The sequence below is a fragment of the Spea bombifrons genome, chromosome 4 (assembly GCF_027358695.1).
Source record: "Spea bombifrons isolate aSpeBom1 chromosome 4, aSpeBom1.2.pri, whole genome shotgun sequence".
NCBI lineage: Eukaryota > Metazoa > Chordata > Amphibia > Anura > Pelobatidae > Spea > Spea bombifrons.
Genome location: NC_071090.1, coordinates 83,383,772 through 83,407,571, shown reverse-complemented (window position 1 = coordinate 83,407,571; position 23,800 = coordinate 83,383,772). Strand labels below are relative to the sequence as shown.

The following is a 23,800-nucleotide window of genomic DNA, read 5'->3' as shown; positions in this document are numbered from 1 at the left end:
ATCACATGGGGAGTGCTGAAACGTGCATACTTCAGCATTCTTCTCAAATTGAAGGGACAATACCAATAATCATGCAGTTGCTGAAAAAGAATAATCCGGGAACCTGCATGGCCGTCGTAAAAGCCCATTCACTGTGACTCTAAACTGGTGAGTGGCCCATGGACCTGCACTTTGATAGAGACAATGCTGTAGTCCATTAATGCATTCACTTGTCCATGTTCAGTTGTTTGGGTTTGTTCAGTTGGTTTCCCATAATTGCGGTGTGTTTGGATAGCTAATCTATTTGTTAATCTATGCTGGGCTCGCACACTTGTCTTAAAAGGAGAGCCCTGCTTGACTTCTTGCGAGTAGACAGAGCGTGTTTGGCACATGATCTAGAGAGGAACATGTATTTAAAGAGGATATAGTGATGCAAATAAATTATTCAGCACTACTTCAATGTAAACATGCTTGTGGAATGAGAAGTGAGAGATTATCTTTAACATGGAACCATTTTCTGGCATTAAATTACCTGTACACAACACAGTGTGCTGCTTGGCAGCGATGCCTGGAAAATGAAATGCTCACGGTGACCAAATATACAGAGTTATTATATGTCCATTGTTCCAGCTCGAGTGAAGGGTTCCAGGCAACCACGTGATATTCTGTATGTAAGTTTTAAAAGGGGAATCTAATATATAACTCTATAATATATATAACTCATATTATTCTTTATGTATGTAATAACGTCACTTTATTACATGGGTTCACGGAAAATAATACAAATTAACTTTTTGAGAACCAGATTCAACCAGACGTGTACCACTCTACTACCGGAATAGTTACAATAGTCCCCTGTTCTTGCATCGGCACGGTTTCAATATACTGAAAGATTATAGTCTTATTAATACATCTTGCATACATAAAGAAATCAAATGTAAATGAATCATTAAAAAAAGTTTTACTCAAAATATTCCACTTAATATCCATGTCAATTGTTGAGTAACTCGTAAGGACATAAAAAAAAAGTAGCGAGAAGGGCTAGATGAATACTGCAGAATAAATTAGAAACAATATATAACGTTTTTATTCTTAAAGGCGCTGTTTCACTTATTAAGTGCACTCTCCGGTACGTGAGATTTAAAGAATTAATTCTGGGAAAAGTTTGGATGTTTAGCAGCGTTAGGAACGTTCGGATGACAGCATGTTATGGACGCTGCCTGCACCTGTACTGTCAGGAGGAAGCAGGTGGCAGGATGCGATTTACTAATACACTTTTTAACGCACTTAGGATAATTGTGCAAACTTTACTTTTAATATAAATATGAGATATAATGTTTAGTGGGTCTGTAACAAAAAGTGACACGTGGAAATTACTAAATTTTACTCTTAAAGAGGAAAATATTTTTCTCCTTCAACAGTAATTACAGTGCTGTATAAAAAAAAATGTAAGGTAGCATTGACAAAAACTTGGCTTTATTCCATTTTGTGCCCATAAACGTGCTTTTTTTTTTTTGCAGACCCTGAGGCTGATGTCAGTCATGCGATATTTCGGGTGACTTTCTCTGCTCGAACACCACACTGAGCTGATTCTTTATGGCAATGCTAATGAAGTCCATTCCTTCTCCAGGCTTTTATCAGAGAGTTGGGCTGGGACACATTGAGACTACCAAAGGTGTTTAGTATATTGGGCCAAGATAACAGATTCAAATGCAAATGCTAGAACAGTTATAAAAAGAAAACCCAATATTTTTGTAAATTTAGTTGTAATCTGTAATCATTCAATTTTTCTACGCAACTTTTTTTTTGTTAATTCTAGGCACTACTTATTTTCCACGTCACAGATCTTTACATTTAACGCCAGCACCAAATACCTTCTCGCTAGATTGAGAGTGATACGAGAGAGAGCCATTGCTAGCACAGATGCCCAAAGATCTTACACTGGCAAGCAATTTAACCCTCTGACCCATGTCTAATCCCTAGGCTAACACTCCAATCCAGAACATCATCACTTGTTCATCATGCTGGATCAAAAAAAAAAAAAATTTTAAAAAATGCCCAAACAACATAATAATGGCCAGCTTTCTGCTACTACTTACAAAGAGCAAGGGGGACAAAACAGGATTAAAAATATTAAAAACACTTCTTAACCATTGTGATAATGGAAGGAAGAGGATACCATTTTTTTTATAATCTGGTTGGCCAACGTTGGCCCTAATGAAAAGATCATATGGGTTAGTCTTTGAGTGACGTGATTCTAGAGGAATGTCTGATGAATACGAATGGCGTTAGCATTCCGAAAAACAGTAAAACTGACTTTTGAATTCATACCTGCTTTGACCATGAAATCATGTATGGAATGCAAGTGTCATTGTCCAGCGATGGCAATAATCCTTAGGTCCTTACCCAACAGCCAATGCCTTTTCTTTCCGTCGATTTTGGTTTTCCTACATTTTTGATCATTGTATCTTCTGATGTAATTTGGAGGCTCCATTTGCATTGTAGGCTACCAATCAGAGTTTGTTCAAAGATTTCTATTTGTTTATTCATCCAAAGCATCCGTTACCCACTCATCTCAGGTTTCCAACAACCCTTATCCCTCTTCTCTTGGCTAGCTTGCCTGGCTCCATGTGATGCTACCTAGTGGTGCGGGTAGAGATATCCGTACCACCAAAACCGACGTTGCTATTAAGGTCTAGTATACAGCCTAATGAAGCATTAATGGACACACAGTAAGAGAATCAACAGGTTTATAATGTTTCAATGATGTATGTCTATGATATGTTACACAGTCTATTATCTTATATGTAATCGTACATGTACAAAAAATATGCAAGTAATCACACAGAGAACTGTACTTAAATTATATATTTATTAAATCAGATATTCTAGTTCAAAAATATTATAAAACTGAACTATTATCAACATTGCTTGTTAGTATTAAGAAGTTAGATGCTTACAGTTCTAGAACTGCATACATGTTACACTTAAGAACCAGATTACAAAATGTAATTTATGAATCAAACATCTGTAGCAAAAATTTATAAAAATGTCAGATCTAGAAAATGGGTTGCTGCAATTTTTAACAAATATCCCATTTTAAGTCGTACTTTGTAGAACTAAAACACAACACAACATACTATCTGGCAACAACTAAAAGGCTGTAAAGAACCATATAATGATTGTATATGCAAAATAGGTTTGAACTAATGTGGAGTGGCATAAAGTTCGGACCGTGTAAATATGCAGGTATTGAGGAGATACGGCTAAACAAAGGGATTGATCTCATTAAAAATAATCTAAATAGTGTTGCCAATTGCTATTTTTATCAACCATGTAAAATAATTTGGTAGCACAGAAGGGAATCCGTAAATGTGCCATTAGTTACATAGTAGTGTCCTGTAGGTCCCGGTTATACAGACCTGTCACGTTTGTTTGGTTGGACACGAATCCTAGGCCAAGTGGATGCTTTTTGGTCACAGTAAGAGGTGCTGCCTTATACCTGAGAGGTGCAATTGTAGGTTAGGTCAGTCTAAGGGTAGCCTATTCACCTTAATTATACCAACTGTGGGTCTCAAATGTTTTGGACCTGGGGTCCAGCTCAGATACGCAGGTGAGCCCTAGCCGTTTTGCACGCATGGTATACCCACCACTCAAATGTTTATGAGAGACCCCCACAAGCGCTCATCGATTTCAATGGGAGTGCTTTCCTGAACAAAACTCAATGGAGGGGCTGTGCTCTCCAGCTCTGGAGATGTAGCTTTTTTAAGCTATGGAGAACCATACCATCTCTCTCTGCCCCCCAGTAGTATAGAACACATTTTCATGTAATTACCAAGTACCTTAATATATATTTGTTGGTGGGGCTGCATGGGACACTAGACTAAGAATCTGCGCCCATATTGGTCTTGTGGGTACACACATTTTCTTAAAGACATCTCTGTGCATACCCCCTGGAATCATGAAAGGAACAGCTTGGAAGCTAGTAATGACCAATGGTGGTCAGCAGACCACAGATGAAGGATGCCTGCAATATCAATCAAATGTTGAACTCTTCTGCAACCTCATAGTTTTGTGAATACATTGAAACAAAGCAAATTTAATTTAATCTCACAAGATCTACTAAATTGATCGTCTACTGTGACCATTATAATCTTTAAAATCACCCATGTAACAAAAGAAAGCTCCAACTAGGTAGCTCTATGAAAGCTCGTTCCACTGTACACTAGCCACAAGAGCTGCCTTTAAACAGAGACAAAGTTACAAACAACTGTTGCTAGACACAAAGAAAAACAGCTGCAAACGCGTCACCTAGGAACACAGCCCCGGGATCCAAACAAATTCCTTATTTAATTCATTTATTAGCAGAATTGGATTTGTATGTTAACGGGAAATCTTTATGTTTACTCATAGAGGAGCATACGACTGACAGGTAGTTTCAGCACGCAGAAGAAAATAAATCTGGGATGGGATATTTGTTTAGTTCTGCCAAACGAGGACATCAATGTCATCAACGTGTTATGGCACCAGTGTAGAAAATATACAGTCCATTACTATTTCGTATATTTGCGTATGCATTGCATGTTCTAGTTGACATAAGGCACAATTCCCAGGGGTCTGATTTCATCCTATTTTAAAAAAAGGATGCGTTTTACAAAAATATCAAGTAAAATATTTCCGGGTTATTGTACAACCCCGTTCAATGTCTGATAGTCCCAAAATGCTTTGGAAAGTTCCTAGGAACAGAGAAAGCATGATTTACCATTCGTAAAATCCTGCCCGAAGCAATCACTATATGAATAAAATAAAAATAAAAAAGTAGAATGATTACAGTTATCATTCCAATTCCTGCTCTCCGCGTGTTATATTCTCTTCATTTGCAGCATTATCTGTTTGCTCCATTATCTACAATACACAAAAAAACAATTTAGACTTTTTTAAATAAAAATGTTCAGCCTTAAAGAGGCGCAATATTTTAGATTTATAGCACTCATTTTCAATCAGTTATAACCATTATAAGCTACAAACAAATCTTTCAGTCTCAATATATAAGAATCACAGCTTTTCCATCTTGTACTGCACAGTATTGTATGATGAACTGATAAAATAAGTGGCATGGAAGCACGGGAAACAATCCTGCCTGATAACATAAGGAAAGATCAGCCTAAGGGCAAAGTATTGGCTTTCATGGCTAAACATATCCCCTGTGCAAGGAGCCGGCAACTTCGTGAACCAAAATACTAACCACAACATTTTTGGGGCAATTTCATGAGATTTGCGAGTGTGGCTGTATTTCTCTATCTCTCTCAAACACATACAATTACATATAACATGTCTTGATACAATGGCGCTATCATCTGAACAGCACACTTGTATCGCACAGGTATATAACAAGGTTTCAGGTTTTTTTTTTTTTTTGGTAAAAAACATTGATTGGAACATAGAGTTTGACAACAGATAAGAACACTTCTGCCCATTTTTCCCGATGTAAAAACTCTATTTAGTATTGGTCTTGCCTGATATCATATACAACGCCTTCTCTATTAGCCTGTACCGATTCTGATGGGAGGCTGTTCCATGTATTTACCACCTTCTTGGTAAAGTAAAAATTAATTACATCTAAGCCTCTGATCCTCTAATATTAAATTATGAACGTGTGTGTTAACATTTTTCCTCTTTTCCAATAAAAGAAGCGCAATTTCTAATTTTATATTATATATTGTATAGGTCGAGCTTGCCTTCCTCTTCCCAAGCTGTAATGCATGACCTCCAGAAACACAGCTGTGGTTTGTATTTTGAATCACATAACATTATCCGCTCTGTCTGGTTACCCTAGCCAGAATATATGTGTACTAGCCCTACAATCCATGGGCACAAGTTTCCATTAATCTGCTGTCAATTAGCAAACCACACCTAGTGACATTACTTTATCCCGCTGGAACAGTGCTTTCCTGATCATTCCAACATCCCACCGGGATATAATGTTCCTTCCAGGGATATTTGGCAGGGAAATACAGCAAATGTGGAAATCCAGCCGCAGACTCCAGATCAAGGGAAACTGTGACTATTTCATAGATTTAAAAAGCCCCTTTTGCATATTATTTAACTTAATCTGCCTCAGATTTTACGAAGACAGAATTAAATCATACCTCATAGGCGCCGCCGTTCCAAAACTTTTTCATTTCCTTCCTCATCCAGGCGATGGCAGAGCTGGTGATAAGAGTACATGGCACAAGATACAACAGAGCCGGCTGCCCTGTCTTCATCACCATCAGGACGATGAATGTGATAACCATGCCCACGGCGTAAGCTACAATAGTTAAAACGAAAAAGCTACATAAACTTCCAATTAATGACCAAGTAAATGGAAAAATCTGGGGTTAGAATTTGGCATGGGGTACAAGTTATGTTTTCAAGCGGGAATCACCTAAACCAAGTACTTTTTAGGCCGAATTTACAACAGAAAAAGTTAGAGTACAACAAAAAAACAAAGTATATTCATCATCCTATATATCATTCTTTTTTCCCCAAAAGTTCTTCCTAGATGTGAAAAACTAACACGATAACAGATCTATCCCAAATTATTTTTCTTCTTAGCATACCTATAGTGCAGGAAATAAAATAGACGCTGGAAGAAGAGGTTCGGACATCAAATCTTCTGCAATACGCTGCCAATAAACCTAAAATAAAAATCAGAGAGCGCATGTAACACCATTCATTGTTTGAAATTAAAATTCTATCTATTCCCACTGCCCTCTATTGGTGGAATATTATGGGAGCTAAACCAAAAATATCTCAATGAATTCTGATTCTTTTCTATATCAATTTCACCTACCCTGACATACTGGGATATAAAATATATGTTTTTTTAAGGCTACCAAATAACCAATATAGTGCTACTGTAATCAAAGACAACACACACGTTAACATATACACAAGTGTATATTCTTTTAAACGCCAACAATTTACACAGTGCTTTTTACATTTCATACATTTAATGGGTATGACAAAACTAGAACTGACGGACGAAGACAAACCGACACATGCACACTCACGCACACGCACAGACACACACACACTAAATATTTTTACAACTCACCAGGCACAATAATATCCCCAAACCCTAGCAAGGAGAATGACATCCCACATAATGTCATTGCAGAGTACTCCAGTCTAGGAACCCTAATCACCACAGGTAACTGTAAAACAATTAGAAGCATTAAATACACAATTTGAGACAACAGAATACCAGAGGTATAACACAAGTTATAATAGGGATCTAATCAGCATAGCAGCCAATGGAAAAGGTCCATTCAGTAAGGACATTTAGGTGGTTGCTATAGTGATAACATCTCTTTCCAAACACCCCACCAGAATCATTTTGCATTTACCGTATTTGCTTGAATATAAAACAAGGTTTTTTTTCAGAACAAATGCTCTGAAAAATACCCCTTTTCTTATTTTCGAGGTCATCTTATAATATATTATCAAATAGAGGTTTGACTACAAGACTAAGATCCAGATCCCCCGCAGGGCTGCAGGGGACCCGGATCCTCCTCTCCGGCAGACTGTGAACGCCTGTGCAATGCGTGCAGACAACCTTTGCTGCTTCCTGACACTTCTGCCGGGGCTTCTATGATGGAGCGCCGGCATGACCTTCTGGTGCTGCGCCATATAAGCCCCAGAGGAAGTTCCCGGTAACTGCTGCGGAGGTGGTCTACTCGCATCGCACAGATGCCCAGCGGCTGCCCCCACTTGACACCAGGGAGTCTGAAACATGAGGGACAAGTCTGGTGATGCATTGGTAAGTCGGGGGGCCAGAGTGGCATATAGGGGGTATAAGGCATATCAGGGAGGCAGAGTGGCAAGCCAGGAGGCAGATGAGCATAACTGGGGAAATAAAAACAAGAAATGCATTTTTCTCAATCATCTTTTTTATAAATATGAAAAAATAGTTTACATGCGAATTAGTATTTACTAGTATACCTATAGGTCAATCTTATATTCAGGCTTTTTCTTTTTTCCTAATTAATGTTCACGTTTTAGGGGGTTGTCTTATAATCGAGCAAATACGGTATTTATAATTCATATAGTATATTTCTTATGCATTGTGCATGCTTTAGAGGGTGTGCATGCTGTAAGGGTGCAAATTAAACAACCCATTAACCAGACATAAAGGTGAGATGTTCTGATGATTGACGTAAGAGAGGTAAACGTAAGAGCTGATCTAAGTGTTAAAACAGAAATCCATGTGGCGTCAACTAAACAAAAAAATATGTTATATATATATATATATATATATATATATATATATATATATATATATACATATATACATATACACACACACACACACTAAATGATTCCAACATTGATAAAAGTAAACAGTTAGGAATCTGTATTAGCAGACCTATAAAAGGTACCTCAAGCATGACAGTTACTGACTGCATATACCTGCCACAGAAAAAGAATAAACTAAAACTACCACGGAACATGTATAAGAAAAATACTGCTACATGGGTTGTCATGCAATGGAGCAATGGATGGACTTCTGTTTTAAGTGTGATGATCAGGTCAATCACAGTAGAGTTGAAACAATATTCCCACTGACCAGTAAACATTAAGGAAACCACCAAGATATGATTTGATGAGACAATTTTAAACTTGTGAGAGACGGCAAGCTAAGAATCCATTCAAAACATCTGAAGTATCATCCTTACTTTCTCATGGGTGACATTGGATTCGGCGGGCACCTCCACCAAGCTCTCACCATTCTAGGATCAAACCCAAGTCAAAGACATTTAATACGGTATACGGTGCGGCCAACCACAGGCCAGATTAGACCATCAAACATAACGCACACTAGTAGAACAGGTTCCTTTCCCTCTATACCCATCTTTCAGATTCCCTTCAATATGAACCATAGCTTTTCCCATCCAAGTATCATAATTTTTCCATCATCTTAAGGTGTACTATTTAGTCTATAGAATTTTTACAATAATGATATCAGTTTAATTAAACTGAAGCTTGTGTTTTTCTGCATTTGCTTTGGAGATTTCTGGTTTCAAAAAAATAATAATTATATATATTATATATATAAAATCTCAAAACTGGCAATAAACTTTTTCGTCTTTCACCGTACAATGAGTCAATATACACTGTCACAAAAGAAGCCTTCAAGCTCTTTAGTGGGGGTCTGGAGCTTATTGTAATAATGTAAAGAAAGAAGATTTTTACGGCTGAATCGCAGAGGTAACAATCGGAAAAATGTACGCTATGGAACTGCAACGATCACGCCACTTGGCCGTCCCTCAGAAGAACGTTGCCAATAGCAAACGCTAGAATGTATTTTGGAACCTGAAGCAAGGTTCAATGCAATTACCTTCTCAGTATTCCCTGATGGGCCAGCTGCCACTTCCACCATAATGCTCTCTCCATTCTGAGGATAAAAAATATAATATACTTTACAAATAATATAAGACGCATAACCATATACAAATGCCCTTAAAAAATAATTTTATTACACAAGAACCCTAGTGGTTGATGCCTGCTCTTGCCAGCAATAAACCTCCACTTCTATATGACACAGAAAGTAGATGGGAAAGTATTTTATCAGCTAAACTTTAGTGGCAAGAAACATCAAAAATTAACACAATCACCTGTTTTTTGTTCTAGCCAATATTGTTTAACCATAATAAATACAATCGTCAAAACAATGAAGTATATCAGATTTATTATGCGTACCGATCTATTCTACACTTTGGAGTTTATTCACTGAAATGAGAGTTCTGTTTCAGCTCCTTGACCTCCAATACATTATGAAGGTGAGTTGCTGCTGCAAGGATTGGACCTGTATTGTATATTGTTAAATCCATTGACCTATACATTATGCAGGGCCAGCTCTGCCCTAGATTGGAGAACCTTGGCAGCGCGGCCATGCAAAATGAATAGTGAAGTAGTGAGGGAGCGGACAGACGACTCCCCCCTTTATGCACAATAATACATCATTATCACGTTCATTTAGTATATGTACATGTATATTTTTAATAATATTGTATCTAAAATCAGTGAACACAAAGTCTGTTTTCATACCTTTGTGAGGAATGGCGTTATAAAGACAAAAAACACATCGTACAAAAGTAGAAGGCCCAGCAGTATCACGCATGCCTGAAAAAGAACAAAAACAAAACAATGTTACTATCATTAAACAGAAAATATAATACATAGCCACAGAATAGCAGGAACCCCAGAGCGCTGTTACATGTATAAGGACATGTCGAAGCCTGTAAGGACATGACGCAGGTCCTTAACCAGCGAACAGAGCTTCAAATGGGAAACAATTACCATGGAAACGTTGTGAAGTAATTCTTATAAATATGGCTCCACAAGTACTTCCTGCCGACACACAGGCTTTGTCTCTTCAAATATCACAATCATTACATTTCATACCACCAAGGCCCAGTACCCAGCCTTTTCAGGCACGTTTATCGGCATCGCAGTCTGCAGGTAATAGCACGGCACAGCTCGAGTGTTACTATGCATATTCATCAACAGAGCACCGTTTAGCAAGCCTCGGGGGAGACACTATGACTTGTATTTTTATAGAATACGAAATGAATTAGCGAATGAAAAACGAATGCGCCAAACGCAGAGCAATGCATGAACACAATGGGAAGTGGTGGGGCGAGACAGGAGCAAAAAGACATGGGTTATTGTAACGTTTAACGGTTTATGCATTAATACTATGATGAATTAACTCTTCAAGCGAGCCTGTCGGTGGGGTGTGCACCTAACTAGAGGGCAATGAATTCAAACCCTGGCACTCAAAGGGTTAATCCCCATTTATATCGATGAACAATGTGGCTGTGAAACACACATTGCTTAGATACTATAAGACACTTTTTACGTGTGAGCATGTAGTTTTCTTCTCATACCCCTGTTCTCCATTATATATGGAAGTTCAATAGCGCAAGTGCGTGCGCACACACAAAGTACACACACACACGCTTACCTTGAAATTTGGCATCCGGAGCGTTTTAATAAAATTTAGGCAAAAGGCAATTCCTAAGATATCTTGTAATATCCAGCTCCACCTAGAACAGAACACGACATTACGTCTGATTAAGCAAGAATGCGGTTTGTGCTTCTAAGGGAGTATGGGAAGACCTGTTTGACAAATTATCTGTTTATACACAAAGCATTTTGTAAAGCTCTGCCATAAAAAAGTAAATGAATCATAATATTGAGCACTCGAGGAGCTTTCTTAAGTACTAGAAGTTAGGGATGGGGATCGCACAGGTGTTATAGACAGCAATTTTCAGATCTGCTCCTCGGCGTTTATGCCTCTTCTGCGGAAGGTGTAACCTTTTTTATTGTATTCAGGATGAACTAGAGACATTTTTAATCAAAGTTTATACGACACTTTCCACAAACGTAAATTTGGTCCATTAAAATAACACAAAATTGATCAGAAATACAGTGTAGACGTTGTTAATGTTGTAAATGACTATTATAGCTGCAAACGGCTCATTTTTACTGGAATTTCTTCATAGGCATACAAAGGCCCTTTATCACTCCTATGTTCCAATAGCATGTACTAGTTGAGTCGAGCACAAAACCAAGCTTTTGCCTGTCCCTTCTCTATTGTTCTGTTATCGAGGGTCAAACTTTTTAGATTGGCATCTCACTGAATAACTATGGATTAAATGTAGTGAAGTCTCTAAAATGAAAAGTATCATGTCACCTCAGCAAATTGCTATTCATAACAGTCTGTTTTAAGCTTTTAGTGTCCAGGACACAGGGTAAAGTCTGTCTGCCAGCCGCCTGCTCTCAGCCAATGTCTCCAGAAGGCATGAAGCTGGTAGATGGCCAGAATATTACGCAGACCATGGAATGAGGGCATGAGATAAATAGATATACATCCCAAATTCAGGGTTTAACATAAATGATCAGTTATCCCTATGTAAGGTCTGAGGTCTTTAAGTCAAACATCAGCTTTACTGTTCCGGTTATGTGATTGACAGCATGGAATGATATTCTCCACTGGTGGATTATCAGTAATAACACAGTGTCTATTTATAAACGCGTCCAAGTTGCTCCCAAAGCGTAGGACTTCCATTATCACATACCTATCTTCATTGCGGAATACTGCCCAAGTCACAGACACAGCTATACAAAACGCAGCCAGAACGAGGAGTCTCACTTCGGCACTTTTATGGAAGCAGGAAATTCTATGAAAGCACAGAAAATAAGAGAAACCATTATCACAATAAATATATTTCAACATATTGCACCAACACACCGCTAACATGGGAGCAGATGGCCTATTTAACTCCATGCTTAGGACAAAAGGTGTTTCAACTAGTGGGTAACGTCAGGGGAACGCTTAGGCTCAAGAAAAGGCACAGCACCTTTACAGTAAACGAGAGAATATTTTATTACCAAGAAATGCCCAGACCTTGTCCAGGATTAATTTAATCCTGCAAAAATTTGCCCAAATCATGGCGAGTTTATGCCATAAAGAGTGCTAATATCATGGCTTTGTATTCAGCAGAAAAAAAAAACGATACTGGTCTGAGGAAGGAAGAAATTGATAGCTCTGTGCAAGGTTTGGGAAACCATATACATATTTTAAGTAGATTATTAGGGAAGAGATACAGTGGAATGGAGATATCTATCAATACCGGGTAGATAACCCAGCACTTGAACAGTGTTACTGGAGGGAAATGTACAAATGATAGTAGCAAGTAGAAAACAACTGGGGGCTGCTTGCCAGAGGCCCCTGGGGCAAATGCCCCTTGTGCCCAATTGCTGTAATATGCTAAGGTACTAACAGAGTGGATTCACATTTTTCAGTAGCCACAATTATTTTTTCCCCCTGAAAGAATATGCAAATAACCTTGAAACGAACATCTACTTTAAGAAGAAAAAGTAAACTCAGTGGGGTGCTCAAAACCCCAAAAGACAACATGATAAGATTACATACATTATAATATAACAAACCTGCATCTTCCATAAGGGACGTTCCGGATCAGTGCAGAGAGGCAGTTGAATAAACTCATTGCGGACGCCAAGCAAAAGACACCTATGATGACATAGACTAAACACAAAAAAAATAAATTGATTCATTAAAACGTTAGGTGTGTATTACCCATAAGAGTTAAGACTCTTATATCTATTACAATCTAGTGTTGGTCTAAAAAAAAAAACTCACAAAAATCCCATACAGGCTTCAAGTAGCATTACCTATATCACCTAAACGGCAGTGAATGGGACAATCCGTTATAATAAATAATTATAATAAATAAATAATAATATATTAATAAATAATAATATAATTTAATTCTAAAAAAAAAAAAAGTAAAAATGTATATTGACTTTATAGCTCAGGACCAAATCCAAAAAAAAAAAAAATCACCTCATCCTATTGAGAAAAGTTCTTACCTAACCACTTATAGAAGAAGTACAGCAATAGTAACATGACGCAGCAGATGACAAAGAATAGGATGACGGTGAGAGGGGTGAAGGTCACATTCTCATCCTTTGGTTTTCTTTGCTGCATTTCATCAGAACTAGGCGAGGGTCTCAGATCTTCTCTGGCAACACAAAAAAAAAATGTTAAATCTACACGTTTTGGAATACATTTAAAAACGCGTCAATGAAAAGCATGTGCTTTGGCACAGGCACAGTACTGGAACCACATGTAAAACACATTTTAATGCATGATATTTTGCCAATATCTTATAACTCGTCCTGCAATAGAATAACTGCTCTTTAATGCATGCTGGCAAGTTGGCTACAACAAAAGACAGATTATGTTGTAAAAGTCCCATCGTTTTGCTTTTGGCCACTGGTGTCTCTTAAAAGAAGATAAACGATCATAAGAGACCATGCTGGACGGTGTAACTTCGGGGTCGAGCACAAAACAGACTGCCGGACAGGACTGTCCCTAACAGCTTTTTTCTAAACAAGCAGAACTTTCGTTTCTTTAATACTTACAATTCTGATAAGCCGCTCCAGTAGCCTCCTAGTGCAACAGTGAATACGGAGATGAGAAAGATAACCAGTATGCTGTAATCGAATGGCGGAAATGGGGGAGAATACAGCGTCACACTGATACTGCTCCCAAACACCTAATAAAATAATAACGTAACAGTGTAGTACGAGAAACACAATACTCAAATTGAGACAATGGTTGAAGAACAACAGCCATTTAACTACTAATTATCAAAAGCAGGGATACCGCAGAGCAGTGCAACAAGGAACCTTTACGTGATGCTAGGATACAGCTCCCACCAGGCTCAGCCAATCATCAAAGTCATATGACAGCTGGAGATGCTCTTAAGCGAAAGCACACAAGGCAACGTAGGTAATTGCAATATGGGCAACACTAGAAAGGACTAAAAAATGATATTGAACCGTAGACGATTGTAGTATACAATGATGCAGCCTACGCTATGTTAGTTTGGCTTTTTCAAGGTCTCCATATTTGTTGAAATGTAAAATATGTACAGTATTAAAGGTGGGATGGGGTGGATGTCCTTTCAAAGTACAGAAAAAGACAGCGAAAAGTTTATATATATATATATATATATATATAAATAAATATATAAACACACAGATGTGGACATATATGGGGCTCTTTGATGCCAAGAAATGCAATGTGATGTCATCACAAGGGCTCACCTGGAAGCCGCAGGGTTAACATGGCACTTAATACTAATCACAACGCTATTTAGAAGCGTTGGACGGGAGGTAAAGAAAATAGTTTATTGACAATACATTAGGGCTGCAACATAAAATTAAAAATCGATAATCGATAATGAAAACCGTTGCAAACAAATTTCATTATCAATTAGTTGAATCGATTTTTAATCGATTATAAAATGAGGGTTTTTTCAGAGCAAATGTTAACCCCCCGGCGCTGCATACAGTACTATAACCCCCCCAGCGCTGCATACAGTACTATAACCCCCCCCATTCTAGCCACAGTCACCTGTGTCCATCAGCTCCCAATGCATTATCCACCATTCTTGCCATTGGGCCTTACACTAACTCCATGGAGGGCACGAGCGAGCTCCATTCTTAGTACAATCTCATTTTTTCCACAAGCCCATTAAATACTGTTGGTGTGTAACTACGCCAAACAGAAAAGGACTAAATGGGACTAATCAATGGCCTCTTCATTGTTTAGGCACAAAAACAAGGTAGGGATTTGACAGTAACTTTGTACATCACCTGCCGGCTATAGTTAGGCTGTCTCGATGAAAGAAACCCCAGCTATGCCAGGAGGATAACAGCTAAATGTACAGACCAATGCTATTTTATTGTTTTGTAGAACACCTACCTCTGTTGTACAGTACTAAATGACATATTTATGGCCACAAAGCCAAGAAGGAGCTAATCCGACCCACTGATCCCGTAGTGAAAGCCCTACTGAATTCCTAACAGACATGTTTAATACAGGTCCATATAATTTATTCAAATATAACACGCCAAATGCATACACTGTACAAATATTTAACAAAATGGCAATATTTTCTGTATGCTGCAAAACGTAAGAATATATACGGTTTATTGGTAAAACACCCACCTGGCTCATGCCGACTACATCTTTATATCTCACATAGGCAAGTGGGATTGTCAAATCATTAAAACCGGTCCTGTTGTCTTGTGGGAGGAGCTAGGAGGAAATAACACATTGTTCATTAAAGGATCATCCACATTAACAACTTAATATATTAATGTTTAAGAAGCTTCATAATCTAATCTATATTTTTCACATGACACCTAATGTAAACTGGCAAAGGCTAACCATGACGAAAAATCAGCCACTTACCAAACCATCTTTGCTGGCGACGAGAAGTAGTTTAGCGCCGTTGCTCTGGGCAATGACCCCCTTGATCAAAATGGAACATTTACCAGCCATCACCACGACTGCTTTGTCCTTAAGATCCACTCTAGGGATTTCCGAGGCACTGCATAGGGTGCTCGAAGTCAGGTTTTCCAACTTGTAATAGGTCTGTTTAATGAAAGGAAACACAACTTAACAACCAAGCTCATCGCCATTTCATCCATTCACTTGGGATACTGCAAAGTATCTTCTTACCTTACTGTTATCAGTGACATTTATCATCATCATACCTGGGACTCTCCAGGTTTGACCCAGAGATTGTCGGATGAAGCACTGCTTTTCTGGTTCTCCGGGTCAAGACCCGAATCCCCTGGGTTGCGGGGCCTTGACCCGCCCCACTCCCTGCCCATTTTCCCTTTAAAAGGGGGTGTTTCCTGCCGACGCCAGGGGGCAGTCCTGGCCGCGTCCCGCAAGGGAAGAGCCCGGGAAGCCGCAGACCAGAAGTTGCCAGATATGTTTATCACCACTTCAAAAAGGTCACCAAAAACGCTATCTTGCATGCAGCATTAACATGTATAACGCAGCATATGGCTTTAAAACCTCCTCTGCAGCCTCCTCTGATGTATCCCATCATGCAGATGACTGGTGGTATAGGTATGGTATGTATATTTTTGGACATGATTAATCTATCAGTGATGCACATTGTCAGATGAAGGGGTGAAGGGGTGCGCTGCAGCTTCTACTAAAAGGTCAGTTATTTTTTAATCGACACATATTTAAAATCTTTCAACATACTTTAACATGCATTTATTGCCAAGACGGCTGCATTGGACACAAGGGTGTCCTTTTAATATGCATTATAAGCTGGTGATGCTCTGTTAGACTGCCCCTTTAAGGTTTGTGGGGCAGTCTATTTTAAGTTTTATAGATTTGCTGTTGCGTAATTTTTTTAAAAGTACTTTATAAGAGGAGAGTCATTTCCTGAAACCAGAAAGAATTGGGATTCGCTACAGGCCACAATAATCCGGACAGATTGGCTGAGAAACAGAGGTGCAGAGACTTTTTTTTGCAGATCCATCTGTATTACTCTGGCCTGAGGTAGTACTTCGGTAACAGGGCAGAGCCTCTTTCTCATTCCTCCAATCGAGGGAGAGGGTGTGCACCAAGGCTCCGCCCTGTTGCTGAAGAGCTCCAGGAGGTCTTGGATAATGCAGCAGATTGCGTGAGAGGCAGAGCAAAGAAGAAAGAAGAATAAAAAGAGGCAAGACAGGGCCACGGAAGCAGTTGGCAGAGAAGGTAGGGAGACATTGAGATCTCTTTTCGGATTTGAAAAAGCCCTCTGAATGTAGTCCGAACCAAAAGTAGAGGTAACTAGATCTGTTTACTAACTAATTTGGACCAAAAACTAAACAAAACAAAAAATGTCCGAATTATTTTAGCTCCGTTTGCACAAGTCTGCTGCCCAGCACTATGTGAGACGTTTCACTGTAATCCATCCCCTAATATCAGTTTATGCTCTAATTAGCGCTGGTTTATGAGAATATCTGCCAGCTGATCCTAAACCAATTCCTCTATCCCAAGGCATTTCATGAAAGAGGTGCATGACTTGGACATTTTAACATATAAATATTCACGTTAATTGCATGTTAACACTTAGAACCCAAGGATGCCCCTTTCCCCAATCTCATGCTGTTTAAAGCCTTTTCTAGACTTAAAATGAGAGTCTCTTTTGGGTTTAAATGCAGTGCATCCCCACTGATTAAGCTCATTGGTAAGCAATATAGCCTGGCAGGTGCTTATTTAGGGCCCACATCGCCCTGGTACGGGGCACCTGGGTCCTCCTCTCTGGCAGCCGGTGGACATCTGTGCGATGCACTGGGGCTTCTATGGTGCAGACGGCCAGCTTTTGGGGGGGGGGGACAGAGTGGCATATCTATAAGTAAAGTGCATCATGAATTAAGGGGGTCTTCCAAATTTCTGTTTGCATATAAAAGCAGGGACTAACTGCATAATAGATACCAAAAATGTTAAAATACATGTATTTCTGTTCATTTGATAAAATCTGTGTACATGCAATGAAGCATAATAACAGTAGAAGAATGGATCGTGTTAGATACACTGTATGACTTTTGAACAGGGCAGTAACTCATCATGTTACTTTCACTTTACATACTTCCATGTTCTCTTAGAGCTTAGATACCAAATGGATTCCACAGCTGCTACCCGGACTTACTAAGCAAACAACACAGCCTCCAAGGGCACTGAATAAACCAGCTGACACGGAAAGTAATACTCAGGCCGTCAACTTCCCCAATAGACGCAGAACATAAAAAAATATTCCGGCGCCTATCTACCCAACACAGTCCAGGCAGCGATCGCAGCTGTCGACGCATTTCCCTGTGCGGCCACCTACAGCTAGGAACCATTGCCCGCAGTTGGCGCTCTGTTCTGCCCGACTATGTAGTCAATGCATAGAACAAAGAAGGGAATCAGGCACAAAGCATTAAACGTCTTAAATACACGGTTAAAACATGTTATAAACATTCCTTTGATATGTTTCAAAAGGTAGTAGTCAATCAATGCCATACAATAAAATAAAATCGTGATGAATGCGAGAATTTAGAGCTGAACGAGGTAAAGTGATTTAAGTTTTCACACATTAGACTGACGGGTTAAAGAAGAAATCTCTTCTGCTGGAAAATTATGTATCCCAATATGTGATATTATCGATTGGGCAGGGCCCTTCTCACCAAATTGTAATGTTATATATTACTTGTTATGTCCTGTTTAGGCGTGGTACAGCGCTGTGGAATATGATGGCTCTATGTAAAACAATAGTAATATGCTGTATTGTGTTTACAGACTTTATAATACAGTTCCACAGCTTCCAAATAAAAAAGAAATGACATGGTGACAGTTTGTATAGGGCAGGGGCGTCCAACATGCGGCCCGCGGGCCAAATGCGGCCCGCGAGACCTCGAGGTGCGGCCCGCGTAAGATCGGCAGCCAGGGCAACCGATCTTACACGAGCCGCACCTCAAGCCCTGCTACTTACTTGTGGGAGGGACTTCTGGACTGCACACAGAGGAAGCGGAGTTCACGTGACATCCTACTTCCTCTGTGCTTTAGAAGAGAAGGCAGAGGGAGGCCGCGCCCCCTGCTGAAGTCTGTAAGCGGCATCGAGGAGCTGCCTTGCAGGTAAGGAGGTGGGGAGGGTGTTTGAATGAGTGTGTGTGATTGAGGGAATGCATCTGTGAATGAATGATTATATGAATAAATGAGTGTGTGTGTGTGTGATAGCATGGATGTGTAAGTGCTGGAACCTAGGCATGATGGGTCTGTGATTGCTGTTAGCAATCACACTCCTATCATGCCAAGTCAGCCAGTACATGCTGAAACCTGGCCAGCTGCCCCCCTTGTGTATTGATGCTGCCAGCAGTATGGGGTCTGCACTTACAGCCACCCTGTACCAGCATGTACTGGCTGACTTAGCATGATAGGAGTGTGATTGCTAACAGCAATCACAGTCCCATAATGCCTAGGTTCCAGTATTTACTGGATGGATGTGTAAGTGCTGGAACCTAGGCATGATGGGTCTTTGATTGCTGTTAGCAATCACACTCCTATCATGCCAAGTCAGCCAGTACATGCTGAAACCTGGCCAGCTGCCCCCCTTGTGTATTGATGCTGCCAGCAGTATGGGGTCTGCACTTACAGCCACCCTGTACCAGCATGTACTGGCTGACTTGGCATGATAGGAGTGTGATTGCTAACAGCAATCACAGTCCCATAATGCCTAGGTTCCAGTATTTACTGGATGGATGTGTAAGTGCTGGAACCTAGGCATGATGGGACTGTGACTACTGTTAGCAATCACACTCATATCATGCCAAGTCAGCCAGTACATGCTGAAACCTAGCTAGCTGCCCCCCTTGTGTAGTGATGCTGCCAGCAGTATGGGGTCTGCACATCACTTACAGCCACCCTGTACCAGCATGTACTGGCTGACTTGGCATGATAGGAGTGTGATTGCTAACAGCAATCACAGTCCCATAATGCCTAGGTTCCAGTATTTACTGGATGGATGTGTAAGTGCTGGAACCTAGGCATGATGGGACTGTGACTACTGTTAGCAATCACACTCATATCATGCCAAGTCAGCCAGTACATGCTGAAACCTAGCTAGCTGCCCCCCTTGTGTAGTGATGCTGCCAGCAGTATGGGGTCTGCACATCACTTACAGCCACCCTGTACCAGCATGTACTGGCTGACTTGGCATGATAGGAGTGTGATTGCTAACAGTAGTCACAGTCCCATCATGCCTAGGTTCCAGCACTTACTGGTTGCCAAGTCATATTGCTAATTTTGTCCAATTGTGTGTTACCTACTTTTATTAAAAATGTGAGTTTTTAATATTATTTTTAAAGGTGGGGGTCATTTTCGGTTTTGGCTAAGTGAACCCTGAATGTTTTGGTCCAGAATTTTCATTTTAGTTCATCCCTAGAATAAATCTAGGGAATCCTGAATTTGTAGTCGCAAAACTTTCTAGGCCCAGAAATCAGTGAGAGGAAGAGTAAAGGTTTTGTGTCATTTACTTTATTTTAATCTGCATATTTTATTAAAGGCCATATTTTTTGTCACAGTGAAAAATGAGTGCGGCCCGCGCACGTATACAATTCTGATGAAGTGGCCCACTGCAGAAAAAACTTGGACACCCCTGGTATAGGGTAACATTACACATAAACCTGGTAGAAGCAAACATATGTATGCGTCTTATTGCATAGTGACATTTTTACGGCATCTGGTTCATGGCACAGAGATGGAAACTCTTGGTTGCTCTTAAGAGCCGTAAAACGGGATTTCTTAATTGAACACAGAACAGGAACTATCTTAGAAAGAGTCAAAATAGGCAACTTACTGCATTTACAAAAGTAGACGGTAACGCTGTCCAGTTGGAATTATAGGTTATACAATAATCCTTTTCCGTGGAAGAATTCTCGGCATCAGTTGCGTGTAGAATACCTTCCTCTGCGCGTATCTGCAAGACAAATAACAGTTTGTTTGAATAGGTGCTAAGCAAGCAACATATATTTGGTGACCGTGCAGATTTAAGTTACTAATCCAACATAACAGGCTGAAAGCTAAAAAGAGCGTGCTTCTACAGACACTCGCATGCCTTACGCCTCAACGAAATGAGTGTTTTCTTTTCAAATATACAGGGTGCTTTACGTTGCTTTAGACTGTTTTCCATATAACTATTGGATTGTTTCCTCTCCATCCGCTCTCCATACTGTAAGTAGTCATGCGGTATCACAACTAGAGCCCAAGATGACAAGGCAAACCAAGCTCGCCCTTCCAAGATAAACCTCATCATGTAAATATTCTCCCATACATTTGGGTACAGATGTCAGGCAGTAACACAGGACCTCTCCTATTATCATTGTGAGAAACGGTGGCTCTACGATGACGAGTAATGTCAATATTGCTGGAATACATGCAGAAAATGCACCCGGTAAGTAAAATCAGTCTTCTTACACACTGAACTACATAGTTATGTCGTATACATTGTGCAGGGCCAGCTCAACCCTTCTTGTTGGGGGAAACCTGACAGCATGGGCTCTTCATAATTGAAAGTAAAGAGAGGAAGTTGAAGCAACTCTTGTTTTATTAAATGAGCCACTCGGCTGCTACTAAAAAGGAAAGGATGAGCAGGTGGCTCGCCTAATGAGGTTTTAAGCAGTAAATGTTGTGTTCTTAAGTTAAGACAAAATTGACTTTAAAGCAGCCCTGCAACATTCCTTGACTGTCTCGGCTGTCAGCAGGTGAAGTGCGACTCCTTATTTATTGCATAAATAACCTTTTTTAATAAATCCGAGTGAAATTAGAAGCAATTTAATTCTAATTCGTGATCACCCATACACACCATCCATGTCCGTTCTGTTAAAGTTCCAAGTTCGTACAATCTATCTGATTGCAGATTAAAACAAAAGCTTATCACTAATTGCAGGATTTCATAGATGTCATCGTTGGCTAGTGAAACCTTCTACACCTAATGCTCTTTCGGACTCAGAAGTAATGCTTTCGGCTAACGCGTTCATTAATTAAAACACTGCCGCATACATTGCAAGGGGCACTAAAAAGGTTTGTTATATACACAAAGCGACACCTTTTACGCGTTATAACCCTGTCCATATAATCCACAGCTTAAAGGCTCTACATTAATACATTGTGCTCAACACCTGCATGTTATATCCAGCACAGCACACTTCTAATATAGACTGGCAATGGATGTCCGTGAAAGGAAACAATACTCAGCGACTCAATGTGTTAAAGCTTCTTCTGGCATCAGAACGATTTAATATATTTGGCCAGTTGAATTAAAAGCTTGTTACTTGTAAGCTGATGGAAAACACCTTACGTCAGCAAACTAGTTCAGATCCCCCAAAAAACGTAAGACCAACATATGATATTAAAAAACAAATGCACTATATTACATCAAAGACGAGAAAATAGCATTTACTTGGGTTTGGGTTACTTGAGCAACGTGGGGGAAGCCAATGCCTACAATCGTGAGTACATTACACACACATCAGCCACAGAACACTCAGTTTATGGGCTTTAAACTGTGACTATATGGATGTTCTTTCATAGATCCGCCATGCTTTAGGCACAGAATGTGATCCAATTATATTTGGGGATAATTAGAGGATTTCAAATGATTATGAGCGACCCATCGAGGAGCCATTTAAGCTTAATCTTGTATATATGGATAGCAATATAAAGACCCACTCTTATCTCCTTATCATGACAGCTAGATGGAAAGCAGATCTCTCTCTGTCTTATTGGCAGGGATTATTCACTAAAAGGTGAGTTGTGTTTTAGCTCCAATATACATTATTAAGGGCCAACTCCGGTGAGCTTCTGCTGTAGAAAGAGCTTGGCTGACCACGTATGAAAAATCATTAGATCAGTGAGATTTCTACAGTCTCCTTAATCGTTGAACTATGCATTACACAGGGCCAGCTCAGCCCTTCCTGCTGGAGTCTTGGCCCTCCTTAAGGAATAGTGAAGTGAGAGGGTGGAAGCCACAACTCTCCTGTTAACTCTCCCTTTAGTGAATAAAGCCCACTGTCAGACTTAGTGGTCATCAAGGTGTAATGAGTGTGGTTCAGGCATAGGGGTAGAACGGTGAAAGGGGCAGAAAACCGGGACCTGCATGAAAAGATATGGAAAGGGCAGATTACAAGGAAGGATTCCTGGAATATTATTTGTAGGAGGGCAAAGCAGAAACATATTATTATTATTAATAATAATAATAATTATAAGCGATAATAAATGATTGCTTTTTATTTCCGCATAGCAGGGAGGTTTTACTAACATTAAACGCTATGACAGATGGCTGATCACTGTATATAACACTCATTAACGCGAAAGGAATGTGCTCTGCATAATATTAAGTCAAATCACGTGATCACCCTCTAAGCCCTGTCGTGTCCCCGGTCCCGAGCGAACCTATGCCCGTGACATCTGATAAGCGCCTCCGGTCATTACCTGTGGCCACAGCAGTAACACCAGGAGGCCCAGCAGTCCGGGGAGGCCCATTCTTCCGCAGGTCAGCTGTCAGCCCAGGACACACGGTGCGATCCAGCAGCCTGTCAGGGCTTCATCCGTACACAGCCACACACCGAATGCCTGCTGGTTGGCGTGACTATTCGGCTCCTCGCTTCCCGGGTGTTGTCTACCGCAGAGCAGCCAACGCGACCCGTCCAAGCCAGGCCCGTGCGCCGCTAAGACCGCTGTGTTTGGGGCAGTTGACAAGCGGTGACTGTCTGCTCCAGTCCGGCTCGGCATTAGCAACAAGTGACACGGAACTACAGGAGAAAGAGGAGGGCCGGGTGTGAGCATGCGCAGTGATCCCAGGAGAGCGACTCCTACTGTGCAAATAGGAGCATTTCGTGCGTAATTGTA

The 23,800-nt window shown here is 40.1% G+C and overlaps 1 protein-coding gene across 3 annotated transcripts; it reads right to left on the bottom strand.

Moving 5' to 3' along the window:
- Nucleotides 1-2,832: 2,832 nt before the first annotated feature.
- Nucleotides 2,833-23,705, bottom strand: SPPL2A (signal peptide peptidase like 2A). 3 transcript variants are annotated; one of them, XM_053465140.1, is made up of 16 exons: nucleotides 23,384-23,703; nucleotides 20,751-20,870; nucleotides 15,818-16,000; nucleotides 15,572-15,661; nucleotides 13,978-14,111; nucleotides 13,423-13,574; nucleotides 12,982-13,078; nucleotides 12,108-12,209; nucleotides 10,991-11,072; nucleotides 10,072-10,146; nucleotides 9,362-9,418; nucleotides 8,700-8,753; nucleotides 7,079-7,178; nucleotides 6,582-6,659; nucleotides 6,129-6,289; nucleotides 2,833-4,884 (listed from the first exon to the last, which is right to left on the bottom strand). In XM_053465140.1, the coding sequence occupies exons 1-16, from the start codon at nucleotides 23,432-23,434 to the stop codon at nucleotides 4,816-4,818; spliced, it is 1,605 nt and encodes a 534-aa protein (XP_053321115.1). In that variant the 5' UTR covers nucleotides 23,435-23,703; the 3' UTR covers nucleotides 2,833-4,815. The 3 variants fall into 3 exon arrangements, with proteins under 3 accessions (XP_053321115.1, XP_053321117.1, XP_053321118.1); XM_053465142.1 differs by lacking the exon at nucleotides 8,700-8,753; XM_053465143.1 differs by lacking the exon at nucleotides 2,833-4,884 and having other exon boundaries at nucleotides 6,123-6,289; nucleotides 23,384-23,705.
- Nucleotides 23,706-23,800: the final 95 nt, after the last annotated feature.